This window comes from Cladophialophora immunda (assembly GCF_000835495.1).
Source record: "Cladophialophora immunda strain CBS 83496 unplaced genomic scaffold supercont1.8, whole genome shotgun sequence".
NCBI classification, from domain to species: Eukaryota; Fungi; Ascomycota; class Eurotiomycetes; order Chaetothyriales; family Herpotrichiellaceae; genus Cladophialophora; species Cladophialophora immunda.
Window position 1 is genome coordinate 898,531 of NW_015622548.1, and position 24,155 is coordinate 922,685.

The following is a 24,155-nucleotide window of genomic DNA, read 5'->3' on the forward strand; positions in this document are numbered from 1 at the left end:
TGGCATGATCTGTGAAAAACATGCCGGCTAAGGGGCTAGGGTTCATATCTCTTGGTATATCTTTCGTCATGGGCATGCTCTTCGCCATATATACTCCCTTTGACGTCCCCTTTAAAGGCCGATACAACCACCACCGCCACCACAACACCACCAGTCATGGAGATGATAGAGAGGATCCTGTCCAAACCCGTCGCCAAACCCTACCGTTCTCGAAAGATCGACCCCACCATACAGCCATATCTGAACAGGTTCGGCCAGGTAGACTTTGCCCCCGGCGATATCGAAAACCCCAAAGAATGGTCGACCGTCCGCCGATGGTACTGCACGCTCGTGGGCGTCGTGCTGGTGTGCAATGCCACATTTGCTTCGTCCAGCCCCTCGGGGTCTCTGCGCGGCATTGCTAGAGAGTTCCACGTGTCCGAGGTCGCAGCCGGGCTCGTCATCACCCTCTTTCTGCTTGGATACGTGGCGGGGCCCCTGATATTTGCTCCCTTGTCCGAGTTCTACGGACGGAGATACGTCTTCTACGTGACGTTCACCCTCTATGTGGTGTTCAACTTCCTCTGCGCCTTTGCGCCCAACTTTGCCTCCTTACTCATTGGACGTTTGTTGACCGGCACATTCGCGAGCGCCCCTTTGACCAACGCTCCTGGAGTGCTTGCCGATGTCTGGGGTCCGGTCGAACGTGGGAACGCAATGGCGATATTCAGCATGATGACCTTCATCGGCCCTGCCATCGGGCCTGTGATTTCCGGGTTCCTCGAGCTCAAGGAAGATTGGAGATGGTCGTTCTACGTGCTGCTATGGCTGGGAGGGGCGACGGAATTGCTGATGTTCACCATCCCCGAAACATACCCCCCGCTCGTCCTGATCAACAAGGCCCGTCGACTGAGGGCCACCGGAATTCCCGAATACCAAGAGCTGCAAGCCCCCGCTGAAGCGGAGGGGCGACGACTGGCCGATATGTTCAAGGTCGCATTGGTCCGACCCTGGCAGATCCTCTTCGACACGATCTCGATGCTGATCGCCGTCTACATCTCGGTGGTCTATCTGCTCCTCTACATGCTCTTCACAATCTATCCCATTGTGTTCCAGGAGAAGCGAGGATGGAACTCTGGCGTGGGCGAGCTACCTCTGGTCGGAACGGTTATCGGAGCATGCATCGGCGGAAGCATCATTTTCTACGTCTCGTCGCGGGACAAGAAACGAATGCTGGCTGGGGTACCGCGCAAACCCGAGGACCGATTGCCAGTCGCGATGATAGGCGGCATCATGTTTGCCGTGACGATGTTTTGGTTTGCCTGGACCGCCAACTTCAACAGCATCCACTGGATCGTCCCCACCATCGCCGGCACGTTCTTGTCGACTTCCATCCTCCTCATCTTCGTCGCGTACCTCAACTACCTCACCGACACTTACCTGATGTACACGGCCAGCGCAATGGCCGCCAACACCATCTGTCGCTCGGCTTGTGGAGCCGCTGCACCCCTTTTCACGAATCAAATGTTCACCGCGCTAGGAGTTGGCGGCGGCGGCTCGCTGATCGCGGGCGTTGCCTGCCTCCTCGCACCGATTCCTTTCATCTTCTACAAGTACGGCGCGCGAATCCGACAACGGAGTCGCTTCGCTCCCACCGACCCCCCTCAACCCCGAGACGAGGAAAGTCAGGACGAAAAGCCTAAAGAGCCCATTGACGTGGAAACCCCGTCAAGTTCGAGCTCCGCCTCATCGATCGCCAGTCTCCGTTCGGGGACATCTTCACCACTCGGTGCCGAGTCCTCGGCGGCTGTCATCGAGGAAAAGACGGGTGACTCAGAAGCAGAACCTCGCCACGAGCCCGGAGAGGGAGCCGGCGACAAGAAGGAGTTTGCTTGAGCCGGATTTCTCTTGTTGCGACTCTGATGGACAAGCTGGAGTTTGTTGGCCTGGCCTGATTCGTGGGATACTGGTATTCGGATAGAACTCGCCTCCCTTAAGTCCGCAAACGAGGCGCTGGGCCATGTGGGATTTTGATTTTCACCGACTCCACCTCGAAATTGAATTCGGATCATTCCGACAACTCCGTCAGGAAAATGCCTACGGGGGTTGTGATTTGTGGCGCAACGCTGGGACAGTGGTGACTGTGACTCATAGAGGATGGATGGATGGATGGATGGATTTAAGGATTGGTTTTATGAATCACCGCACTTTGTACACAACTATTGGGGCAGGTTTTATCCAGCGTTTCGAATTCTCTTTTTTGGGGGGGTTCTTGCGCTACGACGCTACATGCATGGCGATGGCGCAATCAGAAGCAGTTTTTCGTGTCTTTGAGCGAATGTGGCTACACTGACGATGATGATGGAATGGACTTTTTCGGGCAAAAAAAAGTATCCTTGTCAGGAGGGAACCAACCCTCTTCCCATCCAGGTCCGATTATCCCGTGTATAGGTAAATTGGGCACATATATTTTGCCATGTATCTAGGAAGGGAATAATGCAATTGACTTGACCCGGGCATGGCCACGCGCGCGACACCCCTTGTCAGATTAGGAGATTATGCAAGCACGAGTAGGGACAGAGTACCCTCCCTGCTTACACAGGGGGTTTAGCGGAGTACACTACTCGGTCCGGAGCACGGAGTGTAGATAATAATGATGGTTCAACTTACTCATTCCCCCTCGCGGCTCGCGACTATAGATCGCCCGATATGTCCGGACCCCTTGTTGCGGAGCAGCCAAGCGCAGATGGACAAGGAGTTGCGACGTTGTCCACGAACGTCGCTTGAGTAAGCAAGCCACCAGCCATTGCCAGAATCCGAGGATGCGCGTTGAATACGAGGAGTTTAGTAATTGTAGTCCTTTACCATCACCGCTGTAGTACTTGCCAATACGAGGTATTATATGGCTACCAATCCACGCTCATCCACCTGACTGACTGCCTGACTGGCTTGCCAACATTCACCTAAAATCAAGAGACACATCATAATCGTGTACCATTCCTTCGTGGCGTGCAATACCCCATATACCCATGTCATCTCGAGGTACTCACGTAGGTAGTCTATGTTCCATGTCACGATACAGGACAGGGGTGATAGGGTAGGGGTAAGAGCAAGTGTAGTGAGTAACAGGAGGAGGAAGTCGGGCCGGATTTTGAACTGTAGGTTCGCGTTTTCGAAACCAGGACACTTGTTCTCGTTGACGCGATGCTGCTTGCTCGCCTTATTGCTACACGATAATAGACTGGATGACATAGTTCCGGGATACTGTATGTATTTCTTCCAGCAGGTAGTAGTAGAAGTGTTTACGAGGTAATGCAGATTTCTTGCAGAACAGCGACTTCGCGAGGAGTCCCTTTACCTCCCTAGTGCTTGCATGTCTGTATCTCTCGTCTCTCGTGTCTTTGGCAATCGTTTCTAGGCTGGCCCTCTGGTCGTCTCTTCAAGCGCGTAATCATATATCCACCACGCCCATTCCCTTGCCCAGCTCCCTCACGCTGCGTACGCCACGTTCTCTCCAGTATCTCTCCTAACCACGTGGACGCGCGTTGTTCCAAGGGAGACGAGGCCGCTTTAGGGCGTGAGGACCCCGGCGCCGTGGATAGCCCGAACGACCGAAACAGGCTGGACGCCTGGGCTTGGATGTATCCCGCCGGACGCGTTAGTTCAGGCGAAGTGCTCGTCCATCACGGAGATCGAGAAGCGCGAGAGAGCGAGCGAGTATGCCCTCTTGACCGGTGCTGTGACTCGCGAGTCGGCGGTCGTTCCTGAGTCTCCCTGTGTCGGTACCTGCGTTTTGTGGTAGTGGGGGCAAGCTCCGCCGGAAACGGAGTCCAGCTGCAAAGATCCAGAGTGCATGTGCACGTTACCCGGGAATTGTGTACATGGATCTCCGTGGACGAACTGCCCTCGTCTCGCAACGGTAGCTGTGGCTTGGTCGAGCCAATATGTCGAGGTGAACGCCCCAAAATTAGGGGCGTCTGCTCTCAGTTAGGATCTCCTAGTGGACGGCCGGGCCGTGCGTGCCAACAGTAGACGAGATCTGTGAACGAGCTATTCGTTTCGTGAAGCTTGTGGGCTTCGGCAGACTTGATAGTACTGTACTTGCGCCCGCCGGGATCGATATTCTTCGGCTCGGACGATCTGATTGATTCCGCCTGAATAAGCGATCATGTCTGGCCCAATCTGATCGCTGCAAGAAGTTGTCGAGGTCTATCCAGGTCACCTTAATTCTTGAGAATGTGCCACGTTCTTAGGATATGGTTCCCCACTCGAGGTAAATTGTATGTCGTGATAGGGCAGATGACACAAGCCACCCGCTGGTCGTAAAGTGCACCGCGACGATCCTAGTATTTATGCTTGATCTCGTGGTGCGGCTGGGAGAAAAGTGTATCTTCACTTCAGCCCACTTGAGTCTGAGGTGTGTGAGGAGGGCTTTTGAATCGCTCGAATATACTGTTGCAGGTTCGTCTTAAGCGTATCTGGGCTAAGCATACACAGAATGGATATGATGCGTAACAGCGCACCGGACATCATCATGGCGCTACATCAGTACGCCTCCGACAAGGCTGCAGCGACGCGAGTGCACGACGATCAACGTTAAGCTATCACAATGCAACTTGGTAGATCATGGCTGTCATTCTGGGCTCGGCATGCTGAGGCATCAAAAGGAGAAGGCGCCGACAGACGAGCTAAACAACCTACGAGTCTTCGTGCTTCGGCTGACGTCTTTGCTAACAAGTGGCAGGCGAGATATCTACCCTGAACGGCCTGGAATGTCCCGCAGACCACACACCGGATCAGCAATGTATCCCGAGGCCTGGCAATGTTGCACAACCCTCTGAGCCCACAGATAGACCTAGTGTGTGTAAACAAAGAAGGGGTTCTCTCGGTCCGTCTTATCGGCGTACGCCAATTGCTGCCGCAAAGTCTCCTTCTCATCCTCGGTCATGAGGGCCAGCTTCTCGCGATTCTTCTTGTTGAGCCGGTCATTTCGAAATCTGAGGGCCAGGCAAACCAGGACTTGGAATGACAAGGTGCTGGATGGTTGTTAGCATGTGCGACCCATACAAATAGGGATATAGCATCGGAAAACCCAGCACTACTTGTACGCGTTGAGGGCACACTTACGCCATGATGGCCGCTTTTCCACTGATATATCCAGGGGCCTCAGAAGCACGGAATGATTCAGTACCGGCAATGTTTCCAGCACAGTACAAGACAAGTGTCAAAGCATTGACTGTGACTTTCTTTGTATGGCCTCCAAGATTCGACGCATTCCAGACTAGAAGTAGCATGAAAGCCTGAAGTGGTTCTTAGCTACATGGCAAAACGAGAAGAGTACAGAAGGCTTACCGCCGTGAAGGAGTTGCACAAATAAAGTGCAAATAGTAATGCCCCTTTGCTCTTCGGGACACCGCCAGGGTCGAGCCCAATCATCATGGCAAATGCTGCAATAGTTGGCACAATACTGATAATCATAACGAGGCTTCGATCGTTCCAGCGGTCGCTAAGATATCCAGTGAGAATGGTTGAGACAGCCCCGACCACGCCGCCAGGAATATTCAGGATTAGCTATTTGTGGTCAGTGGCAATTCTTTTGTTTTAGAGATCCTGTCAAACTCGACGATCCAGAGTCACTCACCGCTTGCTGCGCGCTGTAGCCAAACGTTGTCAACAAGATGCTGGAGAAGTTCGGGATCGCAGTCGGAACACTCAGCATCAGAACGCTTACGGCGACAAGCCAAACACCAGGGTCTTTGAAGACCAAGCGTAACTGAGACGTTTTGATCTTGGCATTCTGTGTTCCCGACTGGTTGTCCTTCACTCGTAAGAGTGTCGCGACCTTCTCTGCATCGGAAAATCGTCGAGCTTTGACTGGAGAATCCGGCAGATAGAAGAAGACAACGACGCCGACTACGACGGTCACAAGACCGATCGTCAGAAGGAAGATGCGCCAGCTAGCAAAGCTCTTGTTCTTGGAGTGAGACACGCCCCACGAGACTAAGCCAGCGAAGATGGATGTCAAGCTGTTATTATCTGTTAGCAGAGTGAGCGGTAGCTAAGGAGAGGGCAATTCGTACCTGTTACAAACGTAGACATAGGAGATCCTTCGTCCTTGCTCCGATTTCTTATACCACATGGCAACCACAAGCACGAGAGTTGGCGTCACACAAGATTCGAAAACCCCCAAGAGAGCACGGCAGATCATTAGACCAGCGTAGTTTTGGCAAGCCGCATGAGCTGCCAGCACTGCACCCCAGAGTATGATATTGGCACCGAGGTATTTTCCAAGCCTTGAAACCCGCTGCGAGATATATTGGGTCGGAAATTCGGCGGCAAGGTAGCCGACGTACTGTCATTGTCTTAGTGCTACAGAATTGACTGGAAAATAAAGACTTCAACCGAGCTGGGAAAGTCACAGACGACCAATCCACTTAGAGTGATGGGTTCGACTTACGAAAATCATGGCAACATCAGAATATTGTTGACCCTTGAGATGAGTATCTTCCCGTAGTCCCATGACGGCAGCATAGCCGATGGTCGTCTTGTCCAAGAATTGGAGGAAGTATGTAGCGATCATGCAAGGAAGGATGGCCCAGTCAATCTTTCGCAACAGCTTCTTCCGTTTCTGTTCATCGGCCAGAATATTCAAGGCTTCCTGGGTGACACCGTCGGCGTTCGGATGGTCCCGAAGAAATTCAAAGGCCTCATCAGCATCCTTGGGATCGATGTTCAGAGTGGCTAATGCATCCTCGAGGTGAACAACTGTCTCTTGGAGTTGCTTCTCCGAGTCCGTCGGAGCACTGACGACCTCTGCAGCCATGCTGATCGAGGGCTTGTTCTGGTCGAGCAGGAACAATGCTGCTTTACTTTGGGGATGGCCGCAGCGTATGGGTCTGGTCCTTGCACACCATGATGCTGTCGTGGAGGGAATTCCTCATATATCTGTGACGACGAAGTGATGAACGGCAGTTGGGACCGATCAACTGCCGTGATCGACGAGGCGGTATTCCACCGTGCACATGTACACCAGCATGATTAGCGTCGCTCCAGTATCCAAAGAGATGACATTCAATTCGCGACGACCATGTTCGGTGAGACGACCATACTTGGCATACTGTAGTTGCGGGGATTTTGGGGTCAAGTCGTGGGGAATATGGACAGTTGGGGGTCCGATGGGGCTCGACAGCTGTCTTAGCTGGAGATCAAACAGGGCCGAAGGGTCCTCGCAAATGAATTAGCTGTGTGAAGGATTGAGATAGCTTGGGTTAAGGCAAGCATGCCGCCAATCGCAATAGCGATATCTGTGTCAACTCCGGCAGCAGTTCCAGTCGTCGGCAGCTCGAATGGGGCCATCCTAACCGGACAGCGCATGCGGTATTCTTCCTCAACAGGTAGCCTCCGCAACTCGTCAGATACATAGACTTGTCTTCGAGGCACGCCGGCCTCCAATGTGGCATTTCGGCAGTTCTAAACGACCCGAATTTGTGGTGCTTCGCGAACGACGAATGAGGATGTGGTCTGGGACTCAGGGCAGGTCGTATTCAAGAACCGGTGGCCCCTCCGCGAGCCTTCGTCCAGGGTCTCCTTTGGTCATCGAAGTTGCTTATGTTAGGCGAACGCACCATGAGCGTGCATACCACTTCCTGTATGCGAAGTGTATGCGAAGTATCTTGCTCATTCTGAGACAATTGAGTTGGAGGAAGAGCCTCGAAACGCCAAGAGGTGGGATCAAGAACCTGCGCTTTAGTTCAAATGCGCTTCTCTATGAGACTGACTAAAATACGGTGGAGCTTCTCTGCCCGGAACCGCAATTTCTTGGAGACTCATTTCAACCCAGTTTGGCCCGGACTGTTCAACCTTCGCTCAGCTTAGCATCCTCATCCTTTGGCTGCCCACGGTCTAAAACCTGCTAAAGGTATTGGGAATTACATAAGAGAGGGGAGCTTTATACTCAAGTTTAATCGTCATAGTATTACGTCGCCAGCGTGGTATATCTAACATCTCATGACCGTCTGGGTATTCTAATTCTATCTATACATTGGGACAAGTGTTCAAGTAAGATCGGCCAGACCGTCTAGCTCGAAATATACCTGCAGTAGAGTCTTCTCGCATTTGAAGTCTTCAGCCGCATAGTCACAGGTCTCAGGAAGCAGATAGCCAAGTAACAGTTGCGACAGGGCATCGACCGTGGAAATATTCAAATGCTTGATTGCATTCACCATTTCCACAATTGGCCAAGTTCTTGGATGAAGTTGCAGCCGCGGAGCTTCTTGCTCCGTCATGAGAACCTGCCAGACCTTTTCAGGGGAGCCTTCTTTGTCGATACGATGATCAACAAATCGCTTCTGGACTGCGACCAACGGATCTCTGCGGGGAGAGGCTCCTCCGTGCGTGGATTCCGTCACTTCCACAAAGACATCGAAGATGAAAAGTAAGGTGGATAGCAATGAAGTCGACTTGCGGAGTCTATTCATTGGCGTCGTTTGTCCATGAAGAGCATGCCGCATCACATTCAGTCGCAGCAACACTGTTCTCAAGGGCGAAAATGATACGTCGTGGAGGATGTTTGGTTGGAAACGACGTAACGACACATGCTTTTGGACTTTTGCCAACGTCTCAAACAGCCTTGAAGGGCGGTAAGAAGGGTCGACCGCTGTTCGCAAGGAACAGTTACTGCCAACATCGGGCGCCATCATCCTGGTGTCGATAGGAGAATATCCTGGGAGTGTACATACACACCTGAGCAGTCAGCGAAATTCCCAGAAGTTGTTGGATTCAACCCACCAAGCAAGGAGCCATAGCGTCTCTGGTGAAAGATTACGCAATCCGCCACGACACTCGATGGATCGTTGAAGCCCATGCAAATGTGTCTGGATATTATCTGTCAATGACTTAGGAATTATTTTCCCTTGGGCCGAGGCGGTGTCTGTTCCACTTCTAGCAGATCCTATCGACAACGTAACTTCGTATGCCCATAGATTGATCACTGCCAGGATGGTGTCGTCAGAAACGGCACTAGGGCTTTGTAGGTGCTCTTTCAGCGAGCTGATGCCTTCGAGGACCAAGCTGAGAGTTTCCGAGCTCGGTGTCTGATGTCCTACTTCGATGTCATGGTGAAGACTGGAAATTGCGAGAAGTATTCGTGCCGGTACCGCGCGAGGTATGACGTGATTCACCAAGGCGGTCGCTGGGGAGTTGGAGTTACTCGACTGCTCCGTCTCGTATAGGCGACATATCACAGAACGGTGCACTGCTGACCTCAGTCACCGTTGATGGTGAGATGCAGACCCAGATAAGACTTACAGTAGTCGACCAGCTCTTGGGACTCATAAGAAGAATTAATCGAGCTCTCTGGTATCTCAACTGGGTCCGGAAGAGAGGATGGCGAAGTGAAACATGGCGAGGAGTGCGACTCGCCCATTGTGCATCCAGCGGCCCATTGGAAATGTGGAGGGGACGAAGGTCTTGAACTGGAGTCGCTCGGAGTATCAGACGATACTCCGCCATCGACCGCAGGCGACGCATCTGTTCGAGCCGGCACTGGTTCTATATCTTCTCGGCGCAGCCAGGGAAGCACACGGCTCCGGGATCGGGCAGCTAATTGCTTCTGGCGACGGATAGAATCGCGCTTGCGCAGAACTGATCAAAGGCGCGATATCTCAGTGAAGGGGAATATCAGGCGTCAGGTGCGGACTCTTACATTCTTTCATGACATGACGACTTTTGCCAGTCCCCCGCTGACAATCGCCAGAAACGAAGAGATATTTGGGGACATATTGCGTGGCGGTAGTCTGGGTGAGAATGATACTCATCTTTGGCCTGAGGCATCTATCTCTCTCGAGGGAAAAGGCAAGGAGATTTCCAGCAGTGCAGAAGATTGCTGCGGACTCTGGGAGGCGCCCAGGGCGCAGTTAACCTTCTTGTAATCATGGGCATGGAGCACAAAACGAGCGAAACGAGGTCGTGTCTCCGGAGAGGTTCAGAAATCTCGATGGCCCAGTCACCGTCATCTTGCCGGCCCCTGCTCATTCGTCCTTGTAGGGCGAGATGGGTTGCATGACCCGGAATTTCACTGGGGCCCGATGACTTTGGAAGTAACCAGCCAAAGCCAGCATTCTCGTGTCACCTGAGGCGTTGATTGGCTGACAACCGTTATCCCAAAAGAGCTCGGAGTCTCGACCAATCATGTACTGTAATCACTGCCTACCCTTTAGGGACTAGTTGATTTAGATGGGGCTACAGCCTGCAAGAGGCCTTTGGTGCTTACCAATAGTACGAATAAATGTGGGCTTGCACCAATCATACTGGGGATTACGAAACGCACTAACATCGGTTCGAGGCAACGGCAGTTTTGGGCAGTCACCCTGAGAAAGTCAAAAGGGGGAACAGGTTGCGCAAGTTTGTCCTGATTCGCTTGTCCACCCGTCGAAATTGACACACTTTGGTTGGTGACGGGCGCAAACCAGATTCGGCATAGCGGTGGCGAGCGGACTTCAACTCTTCTGCTCAACCATTGGAGTCGACCGCTGGTTCCAAGACGAGCGGGCGCTCTGCTTCTCTGTCGAGCTGGCCAGACTTGCAGATGTTGGCGAGGAATGGAACCCTCCCTGCGGAGTCTCCCTCTACCAACTCAATGATTCATCTTTGCATTAACTCTTCAAGCTGCGCCCGCGTTTACCTCTTTGAGGATGGATAAACGCAATGAGCCGAATCATGCTGCTCATGGCGCCCTACATAACCCTGGAACAGGAGACCGATCATCAGACCGAGACGATGAAAGCAGGGGAGCCGAGTCGTCGAATAAGTATCGAAGAATCGATCGGGAGGGAGCCAGAGCTTCGACGGCTTCCGAGCAAAGCGGCCGTTTCTTGTTTGTCGACTCGTCCTCCAGTGGGCAAAGACCGCGTTCTGACCAGCGAGCAATAAATGCACACATTCAGCAGACTGCGCACAGAAATCGAAGGCAAGCCGCACAAAAGCAGAAAACCACCGGAGCTGCGAATATAGGACGGTATCGACGTGAGCCACAGTTGCAGCCGCGTCCTATCGAGCCTCAACCGACAACCCCGGTCACGTTTGAGCGACGGAGCCCCTCCCAGCAACAGCAATCGACCAGTCGTGAAAGCTCTGCGGCACCACGATCATCGCTGAATCCATCAGAGGAAACTGTTACTCACGAACCATCATCCCCTAGACCCTCGGAGACTCTTCCAGAATTCGACCGTGGGCATGTGGACCGATTGCGGCACTATAGCACCGTTCGTGGAGCTGAGGTTCGCGAGGCCATCAACGCTCAGCAACATTCACAAAATGCATTTACAGAAATCGCTCGGCGGGAGCACCCCCAAGACGAGACGACCTCGGTGAGGTCCATGCTCACACAGATTTTGCAACGACTGGATGCTGGCCATGCGGGCCGCTTGATTCAGCCGTCTCCTAATTCATCACTGAATAACACTCTCCTTGACCCTTTTAATATCAGCTCTGTACATATTACCCCGAGCATGAATGCTGTTTTACGCCATTGTAAGTTGCCTATTTTCCCTGTACTCTGTTGGCTGATCTGTTCGTCCGAGCTGGGCTTGGGAGAGAGACGCGTGGGTTGTTCAGATGGACTACACTTCTGTTTACTATAGGAGATTTCCGAACTGGCGTCCCAGCAGCTCCTACTATACTCTGCGTTTTTCGCAGAAATTGAGGAGCTTTTGACACGAATTCTTTTTTCATGTTCTCTTTCCCAGAATTAAAACTGAAAGGAGTCGAGCCTTGATTTCATCTTACCTCAGACCCCACAGCCATAAGTCACAAGATTGGCTGAAGTTTGGGCAGACATTGACTTCTTTTTCGAATAGTTTCCGATGTTATGATACCCACCGTGTTTCCTACGCGACATCAAGCCGAGATTCAGACTCGATGGGCTTTTCAGAATGCTGCGCAAGATCCACTGGTCTTGTATTCGCTATTGGCGATTGCGTCGGCCGAGAGAAGTGCGCGACTGGGAGAATTGCGGAGCGGTGCGATCGAGACGACATTCACCGAAGCAGACCTCGAAAACCGCACCGCCCCCGATTTTGTGTCGTATAAAGTGAACGCAGTGAGGATTGCAAATGAGACGATGAAATCTATGGAAAAGGCGACCCAGGCTTCGACGATTTTTGCTATGATGTGCTTGCTTTCAATTGAGGTGTGTGGTAATTTTGCCAGGCATGCCAGCAGGGGCCCGATACTGATGGATTCGCGATAGGTCATCACGGGAAACCAAAAGGAAATATTCGCGCACGTTTCTGGACTGCAAAAACTGATCGCCTGGCGGGGCGGGTATCATGGGATACCTCCTCACGCTACAGAGCTCATCCTCTCGTAAGGCATTGAAATATCCTCAAGTTATGGAATTCGGGATCTAACTGATACAACAGATCCTCCTACATGTGCGCTGCGTTGACACGATCTTTGCCTGCGGCTCCCCCTACTTCAGCACTGCCTGCCCTACCTGCGAGCTTGGTCGAAGAGATAAGGCAAAACGTAAGCGAGGACGTGAAAAAAATGGGCATGGGCATATTGACCGCGGACGTTGATTCGATCCTGGACTGGAGAATATCACAAGCCTTTCGAGATATGAAGGATGTCGTCCAATACCGCGAATACTACCACGAAAAGCAGCTGCTGCCTGCGCCGGAGGAAAATGAGTACATCAACGCCAAAAGCTACCATTTTCGGTATGCAGCCTTGTCCGCCCCGTTCGAACTACGGGAACCCGCCAGCGACAAAGAGGAGGCCTGTCGCCTTGCGATGCTCATTTTCTGGTTCAGCAACTTTCAGATCTCTCGACCTGACTCTGCGCTCAACCGGACCTTGACCGCACAACTGAAGACGGCCCTGCAAGCTTCGGACTTGAAAGGTCTCTGGGGCCCGCACTATGAACTCCTGGTATGGGTTCTCCTGCTGGGTGCGTTCATATCTGCTGGCCAGAGAGAGAGGCCGTGGTTCGTCCTGAATCTTGCCAGGGTGTCCCGAGTGCTCAAACTGCACAACTGGGACGAAGTCCGCCAACTTCTGTTGAGATTTTTCTATCTCGACCGAATCTACGCTGAGGGCATGCGGCAGAGCTGGGAGGAAGCGGCATTATTAGCAGAGACGATGGAGGCCGGGCTGTCATGACTTACGAATTTACTGAACGACTGTTATGTTATTAGTGCTGGCACTTACTAGGTTGCATTTGTTTCGTGAGCGTTCCGCATATGAGCCACGACATGAGCGTTTTATGGCATTGGTTTGTCCTTGAGCTTCAAGCTTAATTCCCGCCGCGAGTGGGCAGCAGCTTCTCAGCATTGAGATACCTGAGTCGAATCCAGATGGGTCGATTTTGAAGAGCGTTTTCAAACCGGCGTATGGATTCCACAAGCCTACGAGACGCCCCGATCCACGGCAGCAGTGTGCATTATTCCGAAGGAATAACCTACGGGTTTAAGTATAGCTCCTCCTCAACTTACTGGCCCTATCTATCAAGTCGACTAATACTAGTTGCCGATGCCGGAACGGGAAGGATTCCAGTCTGACAAAATATGGGGCCTAATTCGGAAGGAGAGAGCAATCAAGCGACCACATCCACAGAAAACCCTCTTTGTCAGACGGAATGATTTTGTCTCGGACTAGTTCGAGCTTCTCTTGTCCAACCCTCGCCGTCAACCTCTCTTCTCTCCTTCTGGCGGTTGTGCACACTGCTTCGAGTTCTGTAAGAGGTATATGTTGTGAGGCAGAGAGCTGGATGATGATCTGATGCGTCGCCGAACATCTTGCTAGCCGAGTTCACAATTCGTCACCGTACCATAGAAGTCGTTCTTATCTTGGTACCACTATACGGTCGCTAAACTCCGGAGGATGGCACGCATGGCGCATTCTCGACTCCGCGAGGAGACTGCCTCGAGCTTTGATGGCGATGATTTTGTCGTGCTCTCCAAACGCGCCCGGTCATCACAGGATGAAATGCCTGAGGTCTTCCGATTGCCGCGCTGCAATGGCCTGGATCTGTACGAGGTCTCGGTTGATGAGCTCCAACATCTCTATTCCACTGGGGCGTTGTCTTCTGTTGACTATGTGAAATTCTGCTTGGAGAGAGTCCAAAAAGTGAAGCCTTCCTCCTTAGTGTCTCTCAAAGACGCTGACGATACCAGACTAATCCGTACCTCGAATGTGTCATTGAGACCAATCCTGACGCAGTCGAACATGCACGTGCCTCGGATGAGGAAAGAAAGCAAGGCAGCGTTAGGGGTCCGCTGCATGGTATTCCAGTACTTGTCAAAGATGTAGGTCATCACCGATGGTCTGCTTGATGCGCGGCTGACTCAGAGTCTGTGCGGCAAAGAACATGGCCACGGCAGACAAAATGCAAACGACGGCAGGTTCCTGGGCTTTGCTCGGCTGTATCGTCCCAAAGGATGCACACATTGTCCATCTTCTGCGCCAAGCTGGGGCGATCATCCTCGGCAAGGCCAACCTCGATGAGTGGGCAGGTATGAGAGGCAGCATCTATTCAATGGGATACTCTGCCCGCGGCGGGCAATGTCGCAATCCGTATATGCTGACCCGCTCGCCAAGTAAGCACCTGTTCCTCCACTTCCAGCAGGTCCCGCCACAATGGCTGATTTGAACAGACGGCAGCAGTTCAGGGAGTGCCGTCAGCGTCTCGGCAAATGTTGTCCCTCTAGCCTTTGGTACAGAAACCGACTGCAGCGTGATCAGCCCAGGCATGGTCAGTGGAGTCGCTGCAATCAAGCCAACGGTTGGGCTCACTTCGCGAGGAGGAGTCATTCCTATTTCAGAGACTCAAGACTCTGTCGGCCACTATGGAAAATGCGTCGCAGACGTTGCCCGTGGGCTGGATGTCATTGCGGGACCCGACCCTGACGACAAGTTCAGTACTCAGCCTGGCAGGCGTCAGCCAAAGAGCTACTATGCATGCCTCGCTGACAGGCATGCTCTCAAGGGTGCAAAGTTCGGTCTGCCGAGCAAATGTTTCTGGGATACTGCTCCATACCCTCAGAAACTGGTCGCAGAGAAAGTCCTGCATCTCATAAAGCAGGCCGGGGCCGAGATTATACCTGTTGATATGCCCAGTGCTGAAGAGAGATTAGGCAAACACGGAATCTGGGACTGGTAAGTTCCAACCCCCCTGAAACCATCGACAGTTTCCGCTTCTCGTCAGATACATGCCCTAACCCCCGGTGTTTAGGGAACGCTATGGCGAATCAAACCCTGAAATCTCCGAAATCACCGTCAGCAAAGTCCAGACCTATTATCTCATGAACCAATACCTGAGCAAGCTGAAAAACACACCCATCAAGACTCTGGAGGACGTCGTGCGGTTTAATGACGACAACCGCGGCTCTGAAGGCGGCCATGAAGCCGACCTTCCAGCATTTCCCGATGGCCAGATCCTCTTTCGCAAATGCGTCGAGACGAAAGGGATTAAAGACAAGACGTACTACGCCGCCTTGAAGCATATTCAATATCAGTGTCGCGACAACGGGATTGATGCTGCGCTGAAATGTCCCTCGAGCGAACGCCGTCCGCAATCCGCCGGTGAGGGAGAAGAAGTAGAGCTTCTGGACGCCCTCCTCTTCTGCGATGTGAAAGCGGGAGGCATCCAGATTGCAGCTCAAGCGGGCTATCCTATCATGACGATTCCTATCGGTCTGGATCCGGACGGGATGCCCGTGCCGCTGACCCTACAGCACAGCGCTTGGCAGGAAGACAAACTGATCAAGTGGGCGAGTGCCATCGAGGATCTGCTGAACCGCTATAATGAAGAGCACGCTATACCGCCGAGCGATCGATGGAGTAGACTGGGGCGTCTCCCGCCTACTTACATGAAGCACTTGCGCAAGAACATCCCCACTGACATGGACTATCACTGGCCTGGTCGGCATCGACATCATGCTGCTTAAAAAGTCTTCGATCCCTTTTCACGCGTCTGGCATATCTGCAACGTCAGCCTCGTACGTGGTAGGCCCAGCCTCCATCGTCCATGGACCGGCGAAATTAGCAGAGAGGGCACAGGCGTGTGAACGGCTCAACACTACCAGCCGTTTGAATGTCTTCGCTCATACATTTATAGCGGCCATTTCCTTCTTGTGCCAAGTAAGAAAAGACGCAATCCTCGAACATGACCCAAACGCCGCGACTCTTCCCTGTGGACAAACAGAGTGGAATGCTCCCCCTAGTCTTCTGTCGGGCTGGAGATTTCCAACCTAGTTTCAGGCCAGGGGTCGTCTATGCGGCCAGGGGAGTATGCAAGCATACATGCAGCAGTGACGTTCTGGTCTGATTTGATTCGTCGAGCACACATTTTAGGGAGATGCAAACGTAAATTCAGGGGGCTGGGGCATGGGAGCAAGATCCACGATCTCCAAAGAGTCCTGCTTCTACGGTGCAGTGCTGAAAGGATCTCACGGCCATTGAATGTACGTCACAAACGGGCTTGGGGGAGCGTCATCGATTAGTCTGCGATATTGAGCCTTGCGCACGATCGACATTAGTCACAACGAAGTGTTCCATACCACAACAGGAAGGTTACGTTTGCGGTATAGCATTCCTGTAGCAATGCCAATAGACGTGACAAGCAATATCGCCATGAATTACGGCTGTATATGAAGATGAAATGTGCGGCGTGAACGTAGAGTCCTGGTGATCAGTGCCTTTGACCCAGAAGAAGAAAAAAAATCAGAAGCCAGCCTCGCTGGGATGTCGTCCCGAATTTACCTGTGCCTCGCACTGAATTTCCTTTGTACGTCCCCAAGGCATCCATTTGTGTTTCATAGCTAACCGACATAGTAACTACAGCTTAGGCCCAGGATGCTGACAGCGACGGCGCGAATCGAGACGGAAGCAGTGCCGAAGAGGGCGGTTCAGCCCATCACCCGGCGTTTTATGACAAAGTGGTAATCGCCCACGCCGCCCTCGCAAGTGTATCCTGGGTCATATTCTTCCCCTTCGGAGCGGTGCTCATGCGCCTCCTGACCGGACCAACGACCATATGGATCCACGCTGCAATCCAGGGTCTCGCCACCGCTGTATTCACCGCCGCCGTCGGAATGGGCATTTGGATGGCGCGCATCACCGGCAACCTGGACTCATATCACCCAACCATCGGACTCGTCATCTTTGCGGTAATTTGGCTCCAAAATGTTGGAGGCGTGGTGCATCACTGTGCCCTGTTCCCAAAGCATGGCCGCCGAACGACACTTGCTATCATCCACATATGGCTGGGCCGGATCCAGATTACGCTGGGGATGATCAATGGTGGACTCGGCTTGAAACTCTCGGGGGATGCCGAAAGGGGAGAGTACATCACGTATCGTGTCGTCAGTGGTGTGGCCTGGCTCCTGTATGTCTCGTTGATCACATCCTACGAGATTAGAGCACCTGGGATGAATGGTGGAGGCTGGCCAGAAGGGGGAGAGAAGAAAGCGTATGACTGCGACTCGGAGGATAGCTCTATGGACTGAACTCGTTATTCTGTGTATTTATATCATGTCTAGCGAACAAGGAGGAATGGCCTCAATGGCCTCGTTGGCAATGAAACCTTTGTTGCGGATCTATCCATCTGAGAGCAAGAGAGAGTAAAGCAGATGGTCCTTGAAAAGAGGATGCCATAAGGCTAGTCCTTAGAATAGCCTAGTGGTTGCCATGTGACAGTTTAACCACCGCAATGGAACAACATTGATCCGTTGAGCGTTCAACGTGTAAGTTAACGACTTCACAGCCTCACTTCTTCGCAGGCAGAAGGAAGAACCTCTTGAGCTTCATGTGTATCTATCAACATAAAATTCGCTGTCATTGTTTTGGTACACCCTGTTGTTCAGGCTGCTATGGATCTTTTCGAGGAAGCGCAGCGGAAGTTCCGCGCAGGCTTGTCCACGCGGCCACGCCGGACAAGCTTTTGTTTACTCAGAGCGCAACGGCCGACGAGGTGTTGTTGGCAGTTCAGTCCTTGGAACAACAACATCGCGACCGTAGTCGCACCTTGAGACTGGTACAAAAGGTTGACCCTTTCATCCGAGGCATTGAGCAGTATAGCAACGCACTGGGTTAGTTTGCGAATGCGAAGCCGGAGATCTTGAGCTTTATCTGGGGATCTGCTTGCATCATCATCCGTGTAAGGTTTCCGATATGCTCAAAATCTACCACGGCTGATGCCGCAGGCTAGCTCCTTCGTGACTTTCTGGATCTCTTCGACAAATTGGCAGACATGCTTCAACGCTTGGCAAGACAACTTGCGCTGTTTGACCTCTACGCCCGCTTGTATCCACACTCAACCCGGCTCAGGGAAAGCCTAGTAGAGGGCTACGACGCTTACCTGGAGTTTTGTTTGTCGGTGGTGAAGATGCTGGAGGGAGGTTCATCCAGGAAGAATCGATGCATGTTACCAATGCCCCTCCACTCGACACCTTGAATCAACCTAACCGTCCGTGACAGGGCTCAAAAGCGGCAGCCTGAAACTCATGACGAAGACTCTCTTCAAGTCTGTCAAACAAGACTTTGGAAGGGTCATCAGTCGCCTCGAGTCTCTTGTCGACAGTATCGAAACGGAAGCCAACGCCGCCGAAAAAGAGGCTGCTGCCGACCACAGAGAGGTGGTCAATGAACAAATCGACTGTATGCTCTCTGCGTTTCAGAAAGATACTGAATGGATTTACAGTGTTTTTTTGACAGTCAAAAAGTACCAGGATTTGCTCCAGTGGCTCGATCCCGTGGACACCGCGGCAGTTTTGCTTGATCTTTCAGACATTCACCTTCCCGGCACCGGACAGTGGCTGATCGGGAACGAGGCCTGCATTAAGTGGTTCACGAACCCATCATCAATTCTCTGCGTAAGTACCGTGTTCGGTGCGTCCTATCCCTGATATATACTGAATATGAATAGCTGGAGGCGGTACGACATTGCTAGCGCAAGTACAACCATGCTCTCAATCACGATAAGCCATTGACCGGAACAGATATAATCTGATCAAGCATCTGCAACAGCATGTCACCGATAAGTCGATTGTCCTTTACTACTTTTCTGACTACAGGAGCGTCAAGTCCCAACAGACTCGTACCGTCATCCAAACATTGCTTGCAGACCTAGGTCGACAAAGCAATCAAGTTTTGGAGATTCTCGAAGCCAGCACACGACGATACCGGAAAGAAAACCTTGCCTGCTCCCTCCAAGTAGTCACTGAAATTCTCATCCAATGTTTGGCCCTATATCAAGAGGTTCATGTGGTGATTGATGCTCTAGACGAGAGCGGAAACAGGCCGGAACTCATCCAACTTTTGCTGTCTTTGCAGTCTAAGAGCCAAGCGACTAATCTGTTTCTCACCAGTCGAGACGAATATGACATTCGAGATATGCTGGGTCATGTTGAGCAGATTTCTGTGGATAGTAGCGATATGACATCGGACATCGATCATTTCATCCAACATACTGTCAAGGAACTCATCAACAACGGGAGGTTGAAGCTGCGAGACAAGACTCTGCGAGAAACTATCGCTCAAAGGCTCGGCGACGAAGCTGACGGAATGTCTGTTGAATCTGCCCTTCGAGCACCATGACACTGATTCTCTGCAGGTTTCAGTATGTTAAGTGTCAGCTAGACACTCTAAGTCAATGCATCAGCGATAGAGCCATCATCATAATGCTCGAAAACCTCCCCTCGAGCCTTGACCAGACCTACGTTCGTGCCTTGGAGAGACTAAAGACTACATTTCCAGACACGATCGGCTTGATCACGTGGATTTTCTGCTGCATTGTGCACTCGACAAGGCCACTGTCTCTCGCCGAGCTTTCGCAGCCGGTATCTTTTGATGTGAAAAGGGGCATGTTTGATTGTACAGCTGTTCCAACTGATCCCCACGATCTCTTCCGTTACTCAGGAGGTTTGTTCAGATTTTCGGATGCCAAAGGAACGTTGTCCTTGGTACACTTCTCGGTGAAGGAGTTCCTTCAATCCGAACGAATCTGCGAGACTTCAGCGCGAGACTTCTACATGGGTGGCGACACTGCCCATCTCCACATGTTCAGAGCCTGTTTGTCATATTTGCTATAGCCTGATTTTTCCCAAGGGGTGTGTCTAACAGAAAGGCAACTGCGCCTAAGGGCCAAACGTTTCGTGTTCCTCAACTATGCTTCCCGCAGCTGGATGAAGCACTACTGCCAACTTTCGTCTGGCATTGGAAATGACTGGGAACGCAAAGTACTATCATTTCTATGTCACGCCGACTTGAGAGGTAACTTTTCTACTTGGAGACAACAGCAGGCCTCGAGGTTCGTAGAATTACCGCCTTCCCTCCGACAGTCCAGGGCCTCAGACAACCCCATGAAATACGCTGTGGAGTGCTTCAGCTGGCCTCTGACGGAACTGCTTGTGCGTGAGGGATTTGGTGTTAATCAGAGCGGAGAATACGGGATACCTCCTATCTTGGAGGCAGTCTTTGGGTACAATCCTTTGCAGCAGAGGCAAGTCGATTGGAGCTACATAAGGAAGCTTCTTGAGGCTGGTGCGGACCCGCGTGTGAGATCACCTTATGGCGTTTGGAATCGTGCGTTTTGGTGGCCCCGACGACTGGAATCTAATCAAAGAGCTGCCGTTTTGCTCAGCAGATTTTGAGGTAAGATCAACCCGTTACTTGGACACTTCGACGATACTTCAGGTCATTGCAACGCATCCATCTGATCCTGTTGAATGGTTGGCATACGTGCTGGCCCAAGGCGTGGATGTCAATGAGGCGGACATTTGGGCAAAGGACGGCTGCGACTCACCTTATCGTCATTGTCGTTCACGTGGGCCTCCACTCCAACAGTCATGCTTCTACGGGCTGGAGAGCTGCGCAACGTTACTATTGGATAGTGGCGCGGATATCAATTACTCGGCATGCGAGTTAGGGAGTCCCTTGCAAGCAGCCACTAGATCGAGTCACCATGCTATGGTGCGACTGTTGTTGGATCGACATGCCGACGTTAACCAGGTAGGAGGTGAATTCGGAACTCCTCTGCAGGCTGCCGTGTGGGTAGGCGACAAAGAACTCATCCTCTTGCTCCTCGATAATGGTGCCGATATTAACAGTACTGGAGGGGCTCTTGGGAGTCCTCTTGCGGCAGCGATAGCGAAGCAGCACTCCGGTATCATAGATCTGTTGTTCGACCGTGACGCAGACCCTGGATCTACCGCTTATTTGCAGCTCATGAAGATTGGCAGAGCAAATAGCCTTGCCATAAGCGCAGGATTTGAGTATATTTGGGGTGAAATATGCTGCAGAACGCCCCTCATATGGGCGGTCCACCACGAAGACAAAACCATGGTGCAAAAGCTGCTTATGAAAGGAGCTGGGGTCAATTTCCCTTCCGAGAGGTGTCGAATAAACACAAATTTTGTCAGGAACTCTCAATTGTACCATCCTTTATGTCCGGCGATCAAAACTGGCAACGCAGAGATTATCGAATTGATTCGACAGAGTTCGGCAAACATTTGGATTGACGCTGGTTGATATTTCACAAGTTGTGGCAATCGGATGTTGGCTCTGCTGACGTGAACGCCATTCTCCTTGAAGCATTGCGCAGATGCAAGAACGATGAGCTCTGCTCTGAACTCGCCACATTTATAGATGCACAACCGGTCGCTGCTGACTTCGAAACAGTCAAGTGTCTCTGGTTCAAGGCCCCAATTCCAAGCGCGAAGGCTAAATGGCTGTTGTCGAAAGGGTCAATCCCTATGGGTTGCCATCGCCACCATCCCTGGGTCAACGCGAGTCACTGTCATGGTGGTACTGAAACCACTCCGTTACTTTCCGCCATCGGAGAACGAGACGAAGAACTTGTCGAAATTCTGTTGCAAGCCGGCCTCGACCTCAACATGTATGACGCGGTCAGCAGTACACCTCTGCTTGGCGCCATTCTGCACGGAGATCATGCGCTGATGAAGCGATTGCTTGATCTCGGCGCTTCCCCGACAATGAACGTTTTCCGATTTCAGTCTTGTTACAACGTGTTACATCAGACTGGTGACACCGAAGCTATCGACATTCTGCTCAACTACGGAGTTGAAGTTGATGGTCCGTGTGAGTACTGCCCGACAGCACTCTGGAAGAGCGTACAAACGGAGAATCATGATCGCATCTTGCACCTTGCCTCGCAAGGCGCAGACGTTAACTCGCCCAATTTCGAAGGAGAAAATCCACTACAATACGCTCGACGCTTTCACATGGACGACATCGCGGAACTGCTCGAAAGGCTGGGCGGGATAGAGGCAAATGAAAAAGCTCGGCGTGCAGCGCAGATAAGCAGCGTCCTCAGAATAACAAGCCAATTCAAGTTGGTGAGTACGGAAGAGCCAGAATGGGTCTCACAGAGACGACGGGTAATGTTGGGAAGATGCCTGTTCCTTCTAGGAGATTATGACAACAGCGTTATTGCCATAGAGGGGACTTTCAATATAGGGCAGCAAGGCGGGATATATCCATATGTCGATTGCAGTGGATGCCGAAGCCGACAGAGCGGTAGATATCACCTTTGCCGCGACACAGGCTTCGGGTACTGCCATGCTCGCTGTCTTGCAACACATCAGAAAGAGATCAATCATGTGGCCTCCATGAAGGACCACGTATATGTGACATTTCCACGTCCTTTCCTTCGTGATTGTCCTGCTGGATTTGTTGCCCTGGATCAGGTAACCCACATTACCCGGAATGAGTGGCTGGATCGAGTGCTTGCGAAGTGGCAGCCACAGACAGACACTACCAATGCCATGAGTGCTGTCAGAGCAGAGGGGGAGCTATGACTGACTACCATGGACAAGCATTCTTGAAGCGGAGGGACTGACTGGGCAATGGAGACTCTTCTTACTGGCCGCGGTATCAGTTCTACAACTCTGGGTGCTCGAAACCCCGGTACTCTGCACAGCGTGCCGCTGGTTGCCATCACACGAACATCTCTATTGTTGGTATGTCAAGTTTTGTTCGTTCGGATGGGTCCCGTCCTAGTCGGGCTTCACACAAGTCCTATTTTCTACACCTTCTCAAAATTGCGGTGGACGGACACCAAAACAGCAGAGAACATAAAACGAGAGGCATACACGCATCGTGGACGTTTCGAGAGTGCCTCGAATGCAATGGAATCCCTCAGGCTCTGCGATGGACAATAACTGGAGCCTTTTCTGTGGCAACGCTGCGACAAGGAGTGTGAAGGAAGGATTGTGAAGACGGAGGAGATGGATCGATACAGCAATATTTCGGTCAATGATTTTGCAATTGACTGTCGAGATTGTCAACCACTGTCGTAGAGCTCCATAGTCGACATCCATCAACGCATAGCATCCAGGCTGATCTGGGTACCAGTGTGGTCGTACAGGCCCAGCCTCTGGACTTCCGAGCCCTCCTCTGCTTGTTCCTCGACCCTTAAGCATGCACAGAGACTCAATACATGACCCTCTGGAATCTGCGCCAAGGCAAGGGGACCTTTGGTCGTGAAAAAGAGTATTCTACTCCGTGCGGCCCTCTATAGGTATCCAATGCCCCCCGGTTTGGAAATCGACCCGGCCCCGTGCCTTGTTAGATCGGGGTCGGACAGATATCTCCCCGAGCAAAGCCCTCAGCCCGATACCCTTTGATATTGCCTACTGGCAACGAACATGAACATAGCCAATGTCAACTCTGGCAACCATCGCCACAGCCGGGGCTGTTCGATCAGCTCAGCCGGCTTAGTTCGTCCAAGACTTGTGCCTGAAAGAAATCAATCAAGTCCGTCGTGACAGCCCTTTGCACTCGTCCGATCCCCTGTCCTTTGAACTCCGGCCAGGGGTCGCGAGCCAAGATGACGATGTGCGAATTCTTCTGATCTTCGAGGAGGAGTACGACCCCAGCCGACTTTCATGGCGCCATGGGATTTCGTCCGTCCGCGAGCGGCGGTCGAAGTCGCCTACAACTACGAATACTGGGGCAATGGAGGCCTAGACAGCCGTTGAGGAATATAAAATACAAAATGAAACATACAGTCGATGATTCAAGAGAACGGCCATAGTATCTCGACAACATATTCTTCTTCTCCAGATTCAACGACTTCAAAACACACATCATGTCCAAACTCATCGTCGTGGTCGGCGCCACAGGCACCCAGGGCGGGTCGGTTGTCGATACGTTCC

General features: G+C 52.0%; 8 protein-coding genes across 8 annotated transcripts; 6 read left to right on the forward strand and 2 right to left on the reverse strand.

Annotated features, from left to right (window-relative positions):
• Nucleotides 1–79: 79 nt before the first annotated feature.
• Nucleotides 80–2,472, forward strand: PV07_12357 (uncharacterized protein). Its single transcript, XM_016399877.1, has one exon. It carries the CDS (start codon nucleotides 157–159, stop codon nucleotides 1,873–1,875), a length of 1,719 nt encoding a protein of 572 aa, XP_016242689.1. The 5' UTR covers nucleotides 80–156; the 3' UTR covers nucleotides 1,876–2,472.
• A 2,140-nt stretch (nucleotides 2,473–4,612) lies between these two features.
• Nucleotides 4,613–7,517, reverse strand: PV07_12358 (uncharacterized protein). The gene is made up of 6 exons (XM_016399878.1): nucleotides 6,437–7,517; nucleotides 6,060–6,331; nucleotides 5,621–6,005; nucleotides 5,332–5,550; nucleotides 5,107–5,279; nucleotides 4,613–5,015 (listed from the first exon to the last, which is right to left on the reverse strand). The coding sequence occupies exons 1-6, from the start codon at nucleotides 6,800–6,802 to the stop codon at nucleotides 4,835–4,837; spliced, it is 1,596 nt and encodes a 531-aa protein (XP_016242690.1). The 5' UTR covers nucleotides 6,803–7,517; the 3' UTR covers nucleotides 4,613–4,834.
• Nucleotides 7,518–7,926: 409 nt separating this feature from the next.
• PV07_12359 (uncharacterized protein) lies at nucleotides 7,927–9,922 on the reverse strand. Its single transcript, XM_016399879.1, has 4 exons — nucleotides 9,683–9,922; nucleotides 9,286–9,621; nucleotides 8,767–9,232; nucleotides 7,927–8,721 (listed from the first exon to the last, which is right to left on the reverse strand). The coding sequence occupies exons 1-4, from the start codon at nucleotides 9,792–9,794 to the stop codon at nucleotides 8,034–8,036; spliced, it is 1,602 nt and encodes a 533-aa protein (XP_016242691.1). The 5' UTR covers nucleotides 9,795–9,922; the 3' UTR covers nucleotides 7,927–8,033.
• Nucleotides 9,923–10,670: 748 nt separating this feature from the next.
• PV07_12360 (uncharacterized protein) lies at nucleotides 10,671–13,140 on the forward strand (the record flags this gene model as incomplete). Its single annotated transcript, XM_016399880.1, has 4 exons — nucleotides 10,671–11,508; nucleotides 11,835–12,166; nucleotides 12,227–12,342; nucleotides 12,399–13,140. The coding sequence occupies 4 exons, from the start codon at nucleotides 10,671–10,673 to the stop codon at nucleotides 13,138–13,140; spliced, it is 2,028 nt and encodes a 675-aa protein (XP_016242692.1).
• Nucleotides 13,141–13,860: 720 nt separating this feature from the next.
• On the forward strand, nucleotides 13,861–15,926 carry PV07_12361 (uncharacterized protein; the record flags this gene model as incomplete). Its single annotated transcript, XM_016399881.1, has 5 exons — nucleotides 13,861–14,106; nucleotides 14,154–14,285; nucleotides 14,345–14,576; nucleotides 14,634–15,135; nucleotides 15,212–15,926. The coding sequence occupies 5 exons, from the start codon at nucleotides 13,861–13,863 to the stop codon at nucleotides 15,924–15,926; spliced, it is 1,827 nt and encodes a 608-aa protein (XP_016242693.1).
• Nucleotides 15,927–18,046: 2,120 nt separating this feature from the next.
• PV07_12362 (uncharacterized protein) lies at nucleotides 18,047–20,069 on the forward strand (the record flags this gene model as incomplete). Its single annotated transcript, XM_016399882.1, has 5 exons — nucleotides 18,047–18,136; nucleotides 18,188–18,402; nucleotides 18,467–18,871; nucleotides 18,978–19,544; nucleotides 19,592–20,069. The coding sequence occupies exons 2-5, from the start codon at nucleotides 18,230–18,232 to the stop codon at nucleotides 20,067–20,069; spliced, it is 1,623 nt and encodes a 540-aa protein (XP_016242694.1). The 5' UTR covers nucleotides 18,047–18,136; nucleotides 18,188–18,229.
• A 478-nt stretch (nucleotides 20,070–20,547) lies between these two features.
• On the forward strand, nucleotides 20,548–21,507 carry PV07_12363 (uncharacterized protein; the record flags this gene model as incomplete). The annotated part of the gene is made up of 1 exon (XM_016399883.1): nucleotides 20,548–21,507. One exon carries the CDS (start codon nucleotides 20,548–20,550, stop codon nucleotides 21,505–21,507), a length of 960 nt encoding a protein of 319 aa, XP_016242695.1.
• A 224-nt stretch (nucleotides 21,508–21,731) lies between these two features.
• PV07_12364 (uncharacterized protein) lies at nucleotides 21,732–22,796 on the forward strand (the record flags this gene model as incomplete). The annotated part of the gene is made up of 1 exon (XM_016399884.1): nucleotides 21,732–22,796. One exon carries the CDS (start codon nucleotides 21,732–21,734, stop codon nucleotides 22,794–22,796), a length of 1,065 nt encoding a protein of 354 aa, XP_016242696.1.
• Between the last annotated feature and the right edge of the window lie 1,359 nt (nucleotides 22,797–24,155).